Genomic DNA, 18,481 nt, shown 5'->3' with positions numbered 1-18,481 from the left:
TTGTTATTAGTCGTGAGTTTATAGATAATGTAGTTGAGGTTCGTAGGAAAGGTGATAGGATTTTACTTATTAAATTAGTATTAGGTACGGATATTATTAATATTATTAGTGTTTATGCACCTCAAGTAGGTTTAGATGATTTCATTAAGCATCAATTTTGGGAAGATTTAGATGGAGTAGTACAAGGGATATCTTATGGAGAAAAGCTTTTCATCGGCGGTGACCTTAATGGACATGTAGGCATTAGTAGGGATGGATTTGAGAGTATCCATGGAAGCTATGGTATAGGAGAAAGAAACAAAAGTGGAGAAAGGATTTTAGATTTTGGTTTGTCCTATGATATGATCTTAGCAAACACTTGGTTTAGGAAGAGGGAGTCTCACCTAGTAACATTTAAAAGAGGGGTTAATATGAATCAGATAGATTTTTTCCTACTTAGAAAGAGAGATAGGGGTTGTTGCATCGATTGTAAGGTTATACCAGGAGAAAGTGTAGCTACACAACATAGAGTCTTAATTTTAGATCTTAGAATTAGAAAATGCCGCAAAAGGGATAGACATAGGATAGATCCTAGAATTAAGTTGTGGGCACTGAAAGGAGCTAAACAAGGAATGTTTGTAGAGCAGGTAGTTAAGGAAGTTGATTGGTGTCTCGAGGAGGATTCAGAATCAATGTGAAATAAGTTAGCGGGTGGCATGAGAAAGGTGGCTAAGGAGGTATTGGGTGAGTCTAAAGGCAGTGCACCGCTAGGTAAGGATACATCATGGTGGAACGAAGATGTCAAATTAGCTATTAAGATTAAAAGAGAGTGTTATAGAAATCTAAGTAAGAGTCGTGATAATGAGAATTTGGAGAAGTATATGATAGCAAAGAAAGAAACTAAAAAAATAGTTCAAAACGCAAGGGATAAGGTATATAAGGAGGTTTATGATAAGTTGGATACCAAAGAGGGCGAGAATGATATTTATAGGCTTGCAAAGATGAGAGATAGGAAATCGAGGGATCTGGGTATGGTTAGATGTATCAAAGTTGAAACACAAAGGGTTTTAGTCAAAGATGAGAAGATTAAGGAGAGATAGAAAGATTATTTTGATAAGCTATTTAATGAAAGTCATACTCAGGATCTTAGAGACTTTTCAATTCCTTTTCATGAAATGAATTGTGACTTCATGCACAAGATTCAAAAGAAAGAAATTGTAGAGGCTTTGAAGAAAGTGAAATCAAGAAGGGCAGTTGGCCCAAATGGTATACCTATCGAGGCTTGGAAATGCTTGGGTGAGAAAGGTTTAGAATGGTTGACAAATCTTTTTAACAATATTTGATGAACAAATAAGATGCCTATTGAGTGGAGGAAGAGTACTTTGGTGCCTCTATATAAGAATAAGGGTGATATACAAGATTACACAAACTATCGTGGTATAAAACTCATGAGTCATACTATGAAACTTTGGGAGAGGGTGATTGAGTATAGGTTGAGGAAGGTTGTCATGATATCGGAGAATCAATTTGGTTTTATGCCTGGAAGATCAACTATGAAAGCTATACATCTTCGTAGACAACTTATTGAGAGATATAGAGAGAGGAACAAAGATTTGCATATGGTTTTTATTGATTTGGAGATGGCATGCGATAGAGTACTTAGGGATGTTCTCTGGTGGACAATGATGAAGAAAGGTGTTTCTCTCAAGTACATTAGTATAATTAAAGATATGTACGAAGGAGTAGTAACCAATGTCCGCACTTGTGGAGGGATGACAACCAATTTTCCTATAACGGTTGGGTTATATCAAGGATCTGCATTAAGCCCTTTCCTATTTGCTATAGTGATGGATGAGCTTACGAGATCAATTCAAGAAAATGTGTTGTGGTGTATGTTGTTGCTGATGATATTGTTTTAATTGATGAGTCTAAAGTCAGGGTTAATGCTAAGTTAGAATTATGAGGACAGACATTGGAAGCAAGAGGTTTTAAGTTGAGTAAGAGTAAGACAGAATATATTGAATGTTGGTTTAGTAAGCAACGAAGTAGTGATGGGAGTGTAGTGACGCTTGGTGAGCAAGAAATACTGGTGGAGGACTGTTTCAAATATTTGGGATCTATCATTCAAAAGTATGAAGAAATTGATGGAGATGTAAATCATAGGATAAAGGTGGGGTGGATGAAATGGAAAAGTACAACTGGAGTGTTGTGCGGTCGTAGAATGCCATTGCAATTGAAGGGAAAGTTTTATAGGACAACAATTAGGCCCGCTTTACTATATGGTACGGAATGTTGGGCTGTCAAGAGACATCATATTCAAAAAATGAGTGTAGGTGAGATGCGTATGCTTAGATGGATGTGTGGAAATACAATAAAAGATAAGATTCGAAATGAGGAGATACGTAAGAAGGTAGGTGTTGCATCCATTGAAAATAAGATGAGAGAGAATCGTTTATGGTGGTTTGGACATATTCCGCGAAGGCCTAATGATGCTCCAGTTAGACGGATGGAGAAATGAGAAAATATATTAGTTAAAAGAGGTCGGGGTAGGCCTAAGAAGACTTGAATGGAGATGATATGAAATGATATGAATGCTTTGAACCTCACCTAGGACATGGCATTGGATAGAAATGATTGGAGGAGAAGGATTCATGTGGAAGACCCAAAATGATTTTCTTTTTTGGTTCATATCGCCGACCCCAATTGTTTTGGGATGAGGGCGTAGTTGTTGTTGTTGTTGTTGTTGTTGTTGTTGTTGTATGGGATCAAGCGGGCTCCCATAGAGTTGTTGGAAGCTCCCCAACGACTCTATGTGTTTGACTTTCTTGCCCCTACACAAATTGGGAAAAAAAACTAAATTGTCCTTAGTGGACATTACAAAAGACATTCATAAAACACACACACACACACACACACATATATATATATATATATATATATATATATATATATATATATATATATATATATATATATAACACCCTCCCTCAAACTAACAGTGAGATCACCGAGAGTTTGCTTAGGAGAAAGTAGAAACGGGAGGATGACAAAGCTTTGTTAAGGAAATCTGCAAGTTGATACTTTGAAGTGAGATATGAGAGTTGAATGATGCCACACAAAAATTTATCCTGAATATAACGACAGACCATCTTGATATTCTTTGTTCATTCATGGATGGTGTGGTTGCTAGCAATGTAAATGATACTCTTATTATCGCAACACAACTTCGAAGCAATAAAGATGATGACTCCTTATATCTTTGATCAGACTTCTTAATAAAAAAAGTTGAGTTGCAGTTGTGTCCATCGCCCTATATGGCTTCATTGGAAGACAAAGACACATTTTGTTCTTTATATCTTTAAGAAATTAATGATTCTCTAAGAAAAACATAATAATCTTTAGTAGAAATATGATCATTGGGGTTACCACCCCAATCGGAGTCAGTAAAAACAATTAAAATGGGAGATGAAGAAGATGATACAAATAGTCCTTTTGTTATTATTTTCTTTAGATATTTGATAATTTGCATAACAACCGTCATGTGAATAGTAGTAGAGGCATTTTGAAATTAACTTGCATGAGCAATATCTGGCCTGGTATTAGACAAATATGTTAGTGAGAAATACGATTATTGGGGTTACCACTCCAATCAGAGTGGGTCAAGGACCTCTACTATAGTGACTGTGAAATGTGAAGGCTTCTGATGTACACGTTCAAGAAAGCATAGTTTCTCAAGATGTCCATGAGAAGCCATCAAATGTTCCTAATAAGACGGAAGGCGAACCTTACATGACATCCTCTCTCAATTCAAGTGATTACAAAGCACAGGTGTGCCACTTCTTTTTCCTTGATTTTCAGCTGTGTTCTTCCTTCATCTTTATTTTGGATGTTGATGTTTTTCTTATTTCTATTCACCTTTTCAGCGTACAAAGATAAAAGAGATTGCAGCCGAACTTGCTAAACAGCGTCAGATAGAGGAGAAACCGATAAAAGAGCAAAAAGCTAAAAGCACTTGCGAAATTGGAGGAGTTGAACAGGGGTACAACATCAGACAATTCAACTCAGAGGGCAGTTCAGACCTCCAAAGATGGCAGCATTTTGAAACATAAATTGACAGAGCCAGCTGACTTTCAGGATCCAGTCAAAACTGATCCAGGAACATCTGAGAAAGTTCAGAAAAACTTGGAAAAATCTCGACTCTTATGTAATGTCTTGAACACAAAGCCACAAGGACCGATAAGTGCAAATCTTACTAGTGGGCAAGATTCTATTGTCTATGTCTCTAAAGATGTAGGATATGACACTGCAGGCTGTGTTACTCTTGGGCCAAAGAGTGTATGTGATTCACCTGTCACATCACTGGAAGTTGGTTCTGCTGAATCTTCAATCCAGAGAAGTGCTTGGCAGGATCGTGAAAAGTGCTTTCAGGCAGAGGCCAATGGGTGCCAAAAGAAATCAGAACTTACATGAAAAAACAACTGGAAGCCAATCTGCCCTTGGTGAACCCGCCAATGATGTTCAAAGAACTGCAGTGGCAGATGGAAGTGCTTCTAACTTTCAGCCGAGCATCATTAGCACCAGTAATGTGGATGGTGCTACAGTTCCTCATAAGAAGAGCAAAAAGAGCTTTAAGAGCAAGCATAAACTAGATGAGGCTTCAGTGATGGTGGGATTGACTCCATCGACGGTGGTGGATGGCGCTGCATCTACACCTGTAGCTGAAACTAGTAAACTTCAGGTGTCTGAGTCCCTGCAGGAAGTTAGATCTATGCAGTCACAACCAACAAAGAATATTTCTGAGGGTGTAGAAGCTAAGGAGACATTGGATGTTGTGATATCCGAGAATCAAGGGTTTTCACATGCATCTGATGAAGCTCGTGTGAGAGTTAATCATTGGAGGAACCAACCTTCGAGACGTCCGTCAAGAAGCTCACAGATGATTAGACATGGAGAGAAGTCACATGGCAATGAAACTGTTTGGGCACATGTACGGCCAATCAATCAGAATATGCCATCTGAAGAAGCAAACCGGCAACTTGTTAAAGGTGGTGAAGCAGAGGTGTCAGCCAAAAGTGTGCATGTTGTCCTTCAGAGGGCTTCTAAAATTAAGAGGGCTGTGATGGAGTGCTATATTCCAAAGCCTGTTGCTAAAGAAATATCTCAGCAAGGGATGTTCCAGCAGCTGTCAGGTTGCTCCGATCCCCAGGCTATCTCTGGTCATCCAATTGGAAAAGAAGAGGGTACACAGGATGGTCAACACAATGGGCAATATGACCTTTCTGGTGCTAAAACTGGATCTGGGGTTGAAATGAAGAATGCTGAAGGTACGCATAAGCTTGGGAAGAAACATATGCCATGGCGCTGGCGAAATTCTGAAGAATCTTACTGCTCATCACCTTCCTTGCATGAACTTCCCTTCACAACCGAGCAGAGTGAGAATACCCCAAAAGCTTCAGATGTGAATCATTTATCTAAGCCAGAAGCATCCTCTTCCACCGCACAGGTAAAGCGTTCTGAAATCTCTGATGATAGTTCAACAAGTAGTCTGGGTCTGGCATCTGGTTATGACCAGGACTTTGGAATGCTTAATCCACAAGACGACTTTTCTGCAAACAGCCGAACAGACAAGGGAAAGAAGGCACAACCAAGGTCTCAGAGTGGTGGTAGCCATGATAACACAGCTGAGGATAAGGAGTTTCAACACATTGCATCTGAGAAAATTGACAAGCAGACCCTGTTTCTCAGTTCCATTGAATGTGCTGGAAGGGGTGGTCCAAGTGCTGGTATTAAGTCTGATCCTGAGCACAGGGGTCCTCAGTGGCAGCCCAAGTCTCATTCATCTCACAAGGGCAACAGGGCTGGTGACAGGGACATCGGCAGCCAAAAATTTATGGCACGAGCTACCTCTATTCCTGAAAAAGAGTTTCCACCTCGGGATGCAGGATACTTCTCTCGTGCGGCTGGCAAGGATTATAGTTCACAAGAAGAACCTAATCCACCTCAGCCTGAAGCTAAAAATCCACGTCTAGCAGATGTTCATCAAGAGAAACAAAGAAAGGAAAGGACCTGTTTTACAGGAAAATGTCTTCTCTGCAGGCCTGAGTCAACAAACTTCAGGACTATCTGTGCCTGAACGGTCCTCAGTAGTTTCTGAAGCCAGCATGTTGCAGCCAGTCCCATCAAGTAATCGCAGACATGGACAACACAATTCACATTTTTATAATAGAACCCTAGAAGAAGCACCCAATGATGACAACGTGAACCAGGGACAAGATGTTAGCAAGCAGCAGTCTCATCTACCTTCAAAGAGCGAAAGGCAGAAACAGTTTGAGCATCATCATGGTGGTTCTCAAGGACATGGTGATTCATTCCAGCAGAGCTCTTCTGAAGTAGAACATTCTTGGGACCGTCCGAGTGATATATGTCGTACAAAGTACCATGAACAAGGACACAATCAGGGCAGGAGAGGAGGTCGCTTTTACAGGAGAGCTCCCAACCATGTTGTCAAGGTAGCTGCTGCAAGTGGTGGTGAATAATTCTGTGACATTTTGTTATTTAAGCTTTTGTTCTGGAAGGTTCAGTCCCTTTGGTTGGCGTGGACCTGCTAACTCAAATATTTTCAGGTAAATTGGCTGAAGTACACAAACATACATGCATACATGTACAGACGCATGTGCACGTGGGTGGTACTATCAGTAGTACCGCACTATCCCAGTAGAAACATATAGTTGCAATAGTTATGCATCATTGTTTCTTAATTAAGAATTTACTTCAGATCAAATTTTTTCAATGTAAAAAACTGATTTTCTTTTATTGTGATGTTCTGGACCTTCTGGTGCATTATTAGCTGTTGATATTTACTTTCTTTTCAAAATCGATCTAAACATCAAAACTTTTAATCGACTGGGTTTCCACTAAACTATGAGGTTCACAGTTACGGGGTCTTCATCAAGCATGCAGTGCTTTGCTAAAAAATCATTGTGGTTCACTTGATAGCATAGCACCCAATATTTTGAAAATATCATGATATTTGCAATTTTTTCAAACAGCTGGAAAAAATGTGAAAATATCTGGATATTTTCAAAATAGCACCAGAACATATAATACGATGTTTTTGCAAGAAATTTAAAAAAAAAAATTACATATTTTCTATTTTTTGTTTCTTTTATATAATTGTTTCTTTATATTTTTGCAAGAAAAATATTACAAAATTTATTATTTCTAATCTTTTCTATTATTATTTATACTTTCAATTTTAAGATGTCCAAGATTTTCTTGAGAAAAAACACTTTTGAAAGAAAAATTCTGGACAAAAACATTGCCAAGAATTATATTGGTGATTATGCTTGATAGTATGGTACTGTCAACAGTATATATATAGGGTAATTATTGGCTACTAATGAAGGTAAGGAACTAATGAGTAGAAATCACTCTTTTCTTCAAAAATTCTAATTTTGTATAGATCAATTTTTTTTTGTTTGAAAGAAGCAGATCAAATGTTATGGATGTGATCTACATGGTTTGTTTAGTAAGAAACTTGTTTTGAGGGTCCAAAAATAAACAGCCCACAATGTGCCAAAATTTCATAACTCAAAAGATTGCACTTTTACATCAAAAAAACACGATCCAAGGCTTGATCCTTGAAAAACAAACCATGCTGAAGACATCTATGTGGTTAGATTGAGTCAATACAACTTGCACCTATGATTTCTAGCTCATTAGTAGCAAATATTTTCCATATATATAGTGATCTGAACATGCAAAATGAAATATATAAAATGGGTCTACATGGGTTCTCTGGCACCTTTTCACAATTTTGCTAGGAGGCACCTGGATCTTGTTTTTTCAATAAAAAAATGAATTTTTGAAAAATTCTAAAAGTGGACCATTGATTTCCAAAAGCTATAAAAACCTACGCCTGGCCGGAATCGGAAAATCCAAGAGTCAACCCCTATGAAATCATGCACGTAGATCACATCTTTACAGTCAGAAATTTGAAAAAAAAAACTCTGAACAACCCTTGTTGCATATTTCATTTTGTATAAGGGGTTTTGGTTTTTCTTTTAAATATGCCGTACAAATGTGATATACATGCTTGATTTTATTGGAATCAATTCCTGGACCGTCCAATTCCAACACGTGGATGGGTTTTTATTGTTTTGCCAATCAGAGGCTGAGAAAAATCTAAAATGTATTTGATTGAGGATGGTTATGCCGTTTTACATCAATATCTATATCTGATCAAGTGTGGTGAGTTGCTCTACTTACTAGTAAAGGTCTCCAACCCGAGTCTGGATCCAAGTCCTGCTCTGCTGATGCTATTCCTGATTAAGTGAATTTTTTACTTGTTTCTGTGCAATTATTTTTATTATTATTGTCATTCTGTATGTATGTGTGTGTGTGTGTGTTTTAAAGTGATTTCTTGGTTCTTTCATTTCTTCGGCCGCTGATACCTGTGTGTGTGTGTGTGTGTGTGTGTGTGTGTGTGTGTGTGTGTGTTTAAAGTCATTAGTTGGTTCTTACAGTTTTCATTCCTTAGGGGGCTGATACCTGCTTACTGAAGAACCGATTCAATCCAGAGTGAATGGTGAAGACTTGGTAGGACGAGAGGTATCAGTGGGGGATTAGTTTTCAGAATTTGAAGGCAATGCCTAACTTTGCCCTGGACTTTCATATTCTCTGATGAGCGTATGTGTATTTGATGCCCATTTGGTTTTGATGCTGACATGGAATAAGTAGATGGTTGGGTCACCAATATCATAACGGACTCTTGAGTTCCAATCCCACGGGTTATCTCCCAACTTCCCTATCAAAAAATTGTGAAAAAATAGATAATACAAAGAAATACTAAAAATATAGTGTTTAACACATGCCCAATGTGTCAATTGGTGTGTCAATGTAAAGTGAGCGCAGGACTTCAAATACTGGGCCCTTAAGAGTTCGTAAGCAGACTAACGAGTCCTCACCAGTAACATAAACAGGAAGAGAATGCTCCAGGAGACTTTTTAGTCGAAGAAATAATGACTAAACAATCTTTATGTTTTAAGGAGGTAGAGAAAGAAGTAACAAAAGAGAAACTTGGCCTACTTATTCGTTGAAAAGAACAGCTACAGATAAATGCAACAAGGATCAAAGTACGAAGGTGAACAGAACCTCACCGCAAATTACAGAAATTATGTCTGCTTAACTGTTCCATATCTTCCTCGACATTTAAATAGAAAACATCACTCTCCAAACCACCGAACATTACGCAGACTTCTTTTGATTTGGCTTGAATACATACTGTATGAGGGATTCCTTGATGGGAAGAAGTTGAGGGAACTCCTTTTTCAGTTTGGTTGCATCCAATTCGTTGTTACTTCTTGGGGCAACGATCACCTTTGCCTGTTCCTCCAGGGTAAAATTCTTCCACGAGAAACTCGGGTCGATATACTCTCTGTACATCTCTAGGATCTCATTATGGCTGACCTCTCCAGGATTGGTGAAATTCCAAATACCAGTGAGGTTGCGCTTTGCCATCTCAATAGAAATTGGCAAGAGCTCATCCAAGATTGTCATAGAATTAGGAATATTAACCACCTTCTCATAGCGGGTAATTTTAGTGATGAAATTTCGTGGGTTTGAGAGGTCTGATGAGATCGGCATCCGGACTCGTAAGGTACAGACATTCTCATAATTCTTGAGTAGTTCTTCTACCTGTTTAAAACAAAAGTAGAGAACAAATCAGAAAAGCCAAGAAGCAGATGCAAACTTTAAAAATAGCATGCTATAGGCATATCTTCACTAAATGATGCATATAAAGCAGCAGCAGCAGCAGCTCCACCACCACACTAATGGTTCATATGCTATGTTGAGGACTGAAGAAACCAAGCACTGAGGACACACAAAAAACACTGTTCGAAAACAGGATCAGCTGATAAACACATGTTTTAAATCAACAAACAAGCCCACATTTCTATTTCATGTTGCCCAAATTGATCTTTAACATATTGAATGCACTTTGAACAGAAAATATATTGGCACATCAACTTGAGAAGTTGAATAAAAATGTAGATAACAACCAAGTGCTTCAGATCAAGAATACAACAGCATGTTAGCATGGTATATTATTTATCATAGATCTGACTCAAAGGTTAGATTACTCAAGGTAGCTTGACAAGACTTGGTAAGCAAACAGATACTTTAGAGGTAAAGAAAATGGTAATAACTCGTTAAAGAACCCTAATTTTCCCGAGAGACAATTCTACACAAGGAGTAAAGCACTGGATTAAGGTCAGATGACCCATTAGACATCTCTGTGGACATCTAAAAGAACTGTTTGACAGAAACTGACTCTTTTATTATGTTCTTAAGAAAGATGAAACATCAAATAGAAAATATGCTTCTAGTAAAAAAAAATAGCTGTTAGTTACAACAGAAATTCTGCACCATAATGGGTTGAGCATAATGCCAATGAGCAGAGCAGAAGACTTGTTCTGAATAAAACTGAACTGTAAAATTTCATGTTTGAGACACCTGTTAAAATGCATTGTGAAAACAGCCCTGACTACAGAGCATTTAAAAGGCAGTATATCGAGTGATGACAATGAAAGGCTGAAAAAAGGTTGAATTATTCATGTTTACAGAAGTCTATTGTCATCTCAAGCAATATCAATGAGATGCAGATCACAGAAAATCATAAACTGGAAAATAGATGCCACACCAATTGGCACTAATTTTGAAGATCAGATAAAAACTCAATTCATAAGACCGACGAGTTTTAAGAGAAAAAACACACAAATGAAAAATAAATGGTGAAGATCATAAAAAGTAAATGTATAAAATGAAGGAAACAATGTTGACCATGTCCGACACAGGTCCATGAAGTATCATGGTGTTTCTGGTTTGTGTTTGGTGTCATGTTGTACTGACATGGGACATGTATGCTAAGTGTTCGTGTGACATAGCTAAGAAGGGATGGAATAGAGTGAAAAATAAAGGACAATGTATGAGGTAAAGATTTGAATAAGCATCAATGATGCCGACATTTAATTCTTTTTGGAGAGAAGATGCATACATTTTATCTATATTCAGTTTCACAACTGGGATATTTTTTCTTTTTTGCAAAAGTAAATCAACATCCTTAATAAACCCCCTCAACAGTTGCTCATGGTTAGGGCCATGCACATATTATCAACAATTACCAACTTGGTAAGAGCATTCGCGAATGTGTCCGCAATCAGGTTATCATCAATGTCCCATCTTCACAGGAGAAAGGAAAGAAAAGAAACAAATTTGATATGCAGGTAACTACTGTGATACCTCAAAGGTGGTGTTTGCTCTAATACCATCATCTATGTTTAAAAGTCAATATAGGAGATGAGATGAGAATAAATTAGAGCACAGACACGAACTCCAAGAAGCATCCAACTGATGTGGCTGGACATACTGTCATGATAAATAAGAAACTGTAGTTGTGAAACTATATTTAAGCCAGTATGTGTATTCTCAATAGGTCAGAGTCTAAACTAACTTCCAACATAGCAAGGAAATTCTTTCACAATTCACGTCATCCCTCATTTCTAATATACAAACTGTCCATGTTCTTAGGCATGTTCACATTGTAATGAAATATGCGGAAGAATCTAAGAATGCTAAAGCATTCACTATGTCCAACACGGACAAATGCAACAAGCATAAGAGAGGAAATCCACTAAGGGATATACGAAGGGCCTTATAAAAAGGCTACACACATAAAAATAATATCTCTTTTATTGAAGAGGAGCTCTCAAAAGCAATGCATAATACAAAGGGGGTTCCCCCTATTTATAAGAAAGAGGAGACCAAAGGGGGCTCCCAATAGAGTCGTTGGGAGCCCCCAATGGTCACAATTGTGACCGTTGGGGGGCCCAACGACTCCATTGTGGGGCCCCTTTTGGTATCCCAAAAAGCATTTTAAGAAATAAAAAACAAAAATTAAAAAACAGGAAAATAAAAGAAATAAAACAAGTACCCCTAATGGGTACTTGTGAAAAAACCATAATACCCCTATCGGGTATTATGGTGAATACATCTATATTTATATATATAGATGTATTATTACATATGTCTTACCACTATGAAGCATACCGTTATTAATACCATAACTATCTCTACCATTAGTGCATAACTCGAAATGTTAGTTAGATCTAAAATATGCATTTTCCATATCTGAATCAAGAATGCATGAACCAGCGAGGGACTTGTTTCTAGAGGCAATGGCACTATAATTACAAGGTAAACTGGAAGAAACTCATCCGATTCGAATACGGCCGTCCTAGCCGCAATTGTAATGCTGCCCACCTGGGGCGGTTACAGGAGGAGGAGGAATGTTACCCCTCTCCCTTTCCCATGAATTGAAAGTCGGGAGAGGGAGCGGGGAAATGTATCCCTCATTAAGGAAAGAGGGGTGTGAGAGGGCTAATGCCTACCCCCCACCCATGGCTATAAAAGCCATGGGTCCCCTCTCCTTCCTCTATTAATTTCGACAAAGAGGGGAGAGAAAGGGGACACCCAGACAGAGAGAGAGAAAAGATTCAGAGAGAAACAGGGAAGGAGAAGAGGAGAGGCGCAGCGGCAGTGAGGGACGCCACCGCCGGCCAGGTAAGTACCGTTTCCCCTTTGGAAAAAAAAGGGCGTCGGCAACCGGCGCCGGCAACCACGCGGTTGCCGGCGATTTGCAGAGTCGCAGGGATAGGGGGGACCCTGTCCCTCTGTTCTCACAACCGACAACCAACAGGTTGTCGGTGATGGAAAAATCAGAGAGAAACAGCAGGAGTAGGGGGCGAACCCTGCTGCCTACCGTTCACGATGAGGAGGCGCAGAGGAGTCTGTCCCCTCTGCCCTTACCGCCAACTAGTGCCGACAGCCTGAGATTTAAAAAAAAAATGCAGAACGCAGCGGTGCTACCACGTTCAGATGGACAATAGGGGGGGTGCCCTACAGCAACCACCGGCAACCTCACGGTTGCCGGAGGCAGCTGCACAACCCGTTCAGATGGAAGACAGGGTCGATCAAACGTCGTGCAGACTCGGTCTGCGCTTAATAGCAGACTAAGTCAGTCGTGCCACTCGGTCTAGGCACGACCCAGACCGAGTCAGGTCAGCGAACGACAAGGACGACTCGATCTAGGCAGAAAAAAAAATACCTTTGATAGACTGAGTCGGGTCTGAGTATTTTCTGCAGACCAACTCGGTCTGAACAGACCGAGTCGGATCTGACTTAATTCGACAAACTGACTCGGTTTGAACAGACCGAGTCGGTCCAATTTGCCTTTGGCAGATCGACTCGGGTCTGTTTTCTTGGCAGACCGAGCCGGATCCATATTCAGGACAAACCGAGTCGGGTAGATCGAGTTGAATCAGCGATTGGGTTAGACCGAGTCGGTCAGGTTTTACAAAATATATAATAAATAATAAAATATATATAAGAATATATATATATACAAAAATGGATATGGACATGTATACGGAGAGGGGTAAAAATTGAGAAGGAGAAGACGTTGATTTTCCTAATATGAGTTAGATCCGAGTTTGGATCCAAACTCAAATCAGATCGCGTGTACATCAAGTGAATCTAAAACTAATTGGATCAAGTTGGGTTTAGTCCAAATCCAAGTCATTTTCATCGTTGATGTCAGACTTGTGCCAAACGACCACGAAAATGTTTGGATCAGGCGTACTAGATCCAAGATCCAGTCAGGGTTATAGTTGAAAACTTAAATGATCTGCTTTGAAATAAGAGTGAATCTGAATCCGAAATTCAATCGAAAGATCCAATTAAACTAAATCTGAACTATAGTGAATACGAAGTAGGCATGGTGTAAAGACAACATGAATCGAGAAAAATTATACGAACCCAGGGATAGTCAAAGAGTAAAAAGACTATTTTGCCCTCGATATACTCAATTAGTAAACAAGGCATAACTTTTCACAACGATATCAGATTCAAGTGATTTTTTGATCCTTGGATTCTTCCCTTTGAGTAGGATCAATTAGCAAGGGATATGATGACAAACTTTGAAAGAATAGAGTCAGAGTTTGGCATTAAAGCTTAGAGGTATTTTTATAATTTTTCATAAAAATGAGACTTTAAATGATGATACAGGATATTCGCTTATTTCAAATCAGAACTTGCGAGAATACTAAGGTTATTCCTTAGAGTTAGAATTTAAGTGTTTCAGATAAGTGAACATTTGCAAATTTCTCCTTAGTTAAATAAATAGTTAAATAAAATATATGTTAATTGATTTAGGCATCCTTCAATGTGATTCCATGTGTTTTATTTTATTTTGAATAGAACAATTGTTTAGCATCCTTAGGAATCCATAACCTTGATGTTCAATATGATGCTTAAATATGATGATACATGTTACATGTTTCTTGATTTATGACATGATTTAAATTATGAATATATCTTATGTGGAGATAATCAAGACATTACTGCATGTAAAAGATTGATGTATGATTTTGAGAAATGAGTATAGAGTTTCAGAGTTTCGGAATAAGATTTGTCCTGAAAATGTCACACTTATGCCTTGAAAGGGGCATTGTAAGTGTCGTGATTTAATGAGTTGACTTTGTGGTGAGTTATTATTCTTAAATATATGGCATGTGAATACATGTTAAAAAGTAATTAGTAGACATACATTGAAGATTGTATAAGGCATTAACCTTAAGAAATGAAAGTTGAAAGAATAATGCACATAGGATAACCACACAGATCATGATAAAAAAACTCTATTAGGTGAGGCATGGTCTAGGACATTATTTGAGGTGTATACAGCATTCGTACCTTGAGAATTGCTTAGAAACTCTTAGGTGACTCTTAGGGGTTAAAACATTGCCCACCAGACTCATGTAGGATGTAGCATGAACCAGAAAACCATGAGTGCAAATATAGCTCCTCCAACCTTGGGGACAAGTATAACCACTTGAGCTATTTGGCTAACTACCGATGAGCACTTTGTGGCTATCGGCTTGCAACCGACGAATAGCTGCAATACTTCTGTCCATAATTTGGGTCAGTTTGAATTATGTTGTTGTTAGTGCTTCATATGTTTGGCCAACGCCGTATACTCTGAGTTGTCTAAATGGGTTGCTAAGCCCAAATAGGCTATTTTCGAAATAACCGATTAGAGTAGAACATGAATATCTACTTTGAAAATGATGATAAAGACACGGTAAAATTAGTAAAAACTATAAACAACATGTGTACTTAGTTAGTAAACTAAACTATACTCACCCCTTCTCTCTTAGTTACAACTCTAGGTTCAGAAACTACTGCCAATAGAAAAAACTAATGGTGGACTTGTGCCACTGCCAATAGAAAAAACTAATGGTGGACTTGTGCCATCAGACATCACGGCAGGAGTTATTGTCAATGAATGTAACTTTCAGTTATTATAAAAAAAAAATCTGGCATGGTTTTTGAGGTTATTTTAATAATTTCCTTATGAGAACTACCGTCCACTAACCCGCGCTAGAGAGGCCTCGGTTTGGGTCATTACCCTGGATTCCAAAAGCCTCTCCACACGACCAGATCTAACTCAACCGAGCTCGAAACAAACCGGATCCACTAAAATCATCAAATACATCATCTCGCACATGAAAAAAAAATAACTTCACAAAAATCAGAGAAACTAGCTCTGATTTTCGGAGAATCGTCGGATTTTTGCCAGAGAACCAAATTTTGACCAAAAAATAAGGAAATAAAGAGAAAATGCAGGATTTTTACCATGGCTTTGGTCTTGGAATAGAAGGATCCGGTGAAATTGGGGCGATCCTCCTCCTTGAATCCGATCCCCGATCCCAAGGGATGCTCCTGGTCGTACTCGAAGATGCACCCCGTCGCGTAGTTGACGAGGACGAGGCCCTTCTCCCTGCAGACGTCCGCAAGCGTGAGCGTCCCGATGACGTTGGCCCGGATGGTCTCCACCTTGTGACTCTCGCACCAGTCGACGTTGGGCCGGCCGGTGACGCCCGCGGCGTTGAAGACGTGGGTGGGCCTGACCGACTCCACGTCGAGCTCGATCTGAGCCCGGCTCTCGAGCCGGCCGGATCCGTACTCGAACTGGATCCCCTGCGCCTCGCAGATCCTCCCTAGCAGGCCCCCGATCCATCCCGTCCTCCCGTAGATGAGAAACTTGAGCGACCTTGCCTGCGGGCTGGACCCGTTCTCCGAGGTAAGCCCCATCGCAAGATTCAGAGAGGCCCGATACAGTCGGTACTGAGGAAGAAGATGAAGAAGAAAGGAGCAGGAGAAGAGGCGAGAGAACGGATTCGTATTTATAGAGGGAGTCACTGCCGGACAAGATCGCAGGGACGTTTGGTAATTACTAATTATGGCTTATATATATATATATATATATATATATATATATATATATATATATATTCCTTTTTTTATTTGTAGGAATTTTCTAATTGGTTAGAGACTCAGGGTACCCAACGGTCACAAATCTAAATCTGAGCACGGGGTTATCTCGGCGAGTGAAAATCGTCCGATAAATTAAATTTTGCCGTTTTATTTAAATAAGAAAAGGTATTAAACGGATATGAGCAGTAAGGAATATAAAATAATGAATGAAATTTTGTGGGCGAATATTTATTATTTTATTATCTATTTATAATGATGTCATAACTTTTTTGGACGAAATCATTAGGATATGTTTTGAATCATATGTCAGCGGATGTCAGTTGATCCGATTTTATCCCATATTCAACTGAATCCTATTTTATTTAGTTGGATTTGGTAAGCCAAAACCATACTGGTAATCCCGTAATGCGATGCATATATGGTTTTGGCTTTTTGTTACCGAATCCAATAAATATCCAGATTTGGTAGATATTCGAATATGTTTTACATGTAAAAGAGCCAAAAAATGGTATAAACTTTTAATTGTCAAGATGGAAATCTGAATTCAAATCCATTTAACCAATCGATTAGTCAGATACGGTATTGGTTACATCTGACCCGAATTGGAACTGTTTACATTGCTGTGGACGATGATCAAATGTTTTGTCATTCTCATAGCTTTTTCTTTATTATCATCTGAGGTCTAATTTTTTTTTTTAAATGATGAAGAACCTTCTCCAAAAACCTGATCACTTAATCGATGAGTCAGCTTAAGGTAAACCCTACGTAGGGTCACCGACACCCAAGCCCTTATGGAGCCTACCAGTTATCTGAGGTCTAAATTTTGAAGTGGAGCTTTTAATTTAGTGTATTTTTTATCTGAATTAAAAATATATATAAATAATAATGTGAATGAAATATATAAATATAAAAAGTGAAAAGCAGTTCATTGCATTTTGCTATATTACATCCTATCCAGGATGTAAACGGTTTGGATTTAGATCGGATGTAGTCAATATCATAGATTCAATTAAATTAATTGGACATTAGTTAAACGGAAAAATAAGATGAGAGAGAATCGTTTAGGTTGGTTTGAACATATTCGGCGAAGGCCTAATGATGCTTCAGTTAGAAGGATGGAGAAATGGAAAAATATATTAGTTAAAAGAGGTCGGGGTAGGCTTAGGAAGACTTGGATGGAGATGATAGGAAAGGATATGAATGCTTTGAACCTCATCGAGGACATGGCATTGGATAGAAATGATTGGAGGAGAAGGATTCATGTGGAAGACTCAGAATGATTTTCTTTGTTGGTTCATATTGCCGACCCCAATTGTTTTGGGATGAAGGCGTAGTTGTTGTTGTTGGACATTGGTTAAACGGATTCGGATTTGAACTTTGATAATGAAAAGGGCATACCAAAATCAGCTTTTTTATGTTTAATTGGACTCGGATACCAGTCAAATCTGGTTATCTATCAGATTTGTTAGTAAAAAATCAAAACCATATCCACATTTTATTATAACCGGATATGGTTCTGGCTGAATTGGAGCGGTGGCCTTGCTGAAACAATGCTTTCAAACTGGTGTTGGCAGGCACAATACCACATTTCAACACCTTTCCTGAGAGGATGTTTTTGACAACTCCATCTCTCAATCAGGCATTGGATATTTTGGCAACACACTGGAACTGTGTTTTCATCCCATTGCTAATTAATTATGAACATCAGCTGAGTATGGTGACATTGATTGTTGAATCATATTGTTTCATTGAGGGGGGACCAAGGGATGAATTTAAAAGAGAAAAAAACTTTAAGAGGTCTTTGTCATCCCATGTTCAATTGAATGACATCAAAAGTATGTTTTTCTTTTACAGGCAGACCTCAACCAGTTATACATCTTATCATTGGGTTTTGAACTTGCAAGGTCACGTGCACTAACAGCTCCTACCAAACAAGCGCAGCTCCCATTGGTCATCATCAAAAAAATATCTTACCACATCTTCTGCCCTTCTTTGGTGGAGTTGCCGGACCTATCATTTTTTAAGCACCATGCATTCATTTGATAGTGGCGACTTATAGATGTACGAGACGTCACAAGTTCAAAACCCACGGATGGCATCCCTTGCG

At 38.7% G+C, this 18,481-nt stretch overlaps 1 protein-coding gene across 1 annotated transcript; it reads right to left on the bottom strand.

Annotated features, from left to right (window-relative positions):
* Positions 1–8,959: 8,959 nt before the first annotated feature.
* On the bottom strand, positions 8,960–16,249 carry LOC149832992 (bifunctional dTDP-4-dehydrorhamnose 3,5-epimerase/dTDP-4-dehydrorhamnose reductase-like). The gene is made up of 2 exons (XM_090014826.1): positions 15,733–16,249; positions 8,960–9,675 (listed from the first exon to the last, which is right to left on the bottom strand). Exons 1-2 carry the CDS (start codon positions 16,189–16,191, stop codon positions 9,226–9,228), a joined length of 909 nt encoding a protein of 302 aa, XP_089870952.1. The 5' UTR covers positions 16,192–16,249; the 3' UTR covers positions 8,960–9,225.
* Positions 16,250–18,481: the final 2,232 nt, after the last annotated feature.

This window comes from Nuphar pumila, chromosome 7 (assembly GCF_984573655.1).
Source record: "Nuphar pumila chromosome 7, dmNupPumi1.hap1.1, whole genome shotgun sequence".
Classification (NCBI taxonomy): domain Eukaryota; kingdom Viridiplantae; phylum Streptophyta; class Magnoliopsida; order Nymphaeales; family Nymphaeaceae; genus Nuphar; species Nuphar pumila.
This window is presented reverse-complemented; position numbering and strand designations above follow the sequence as displayed.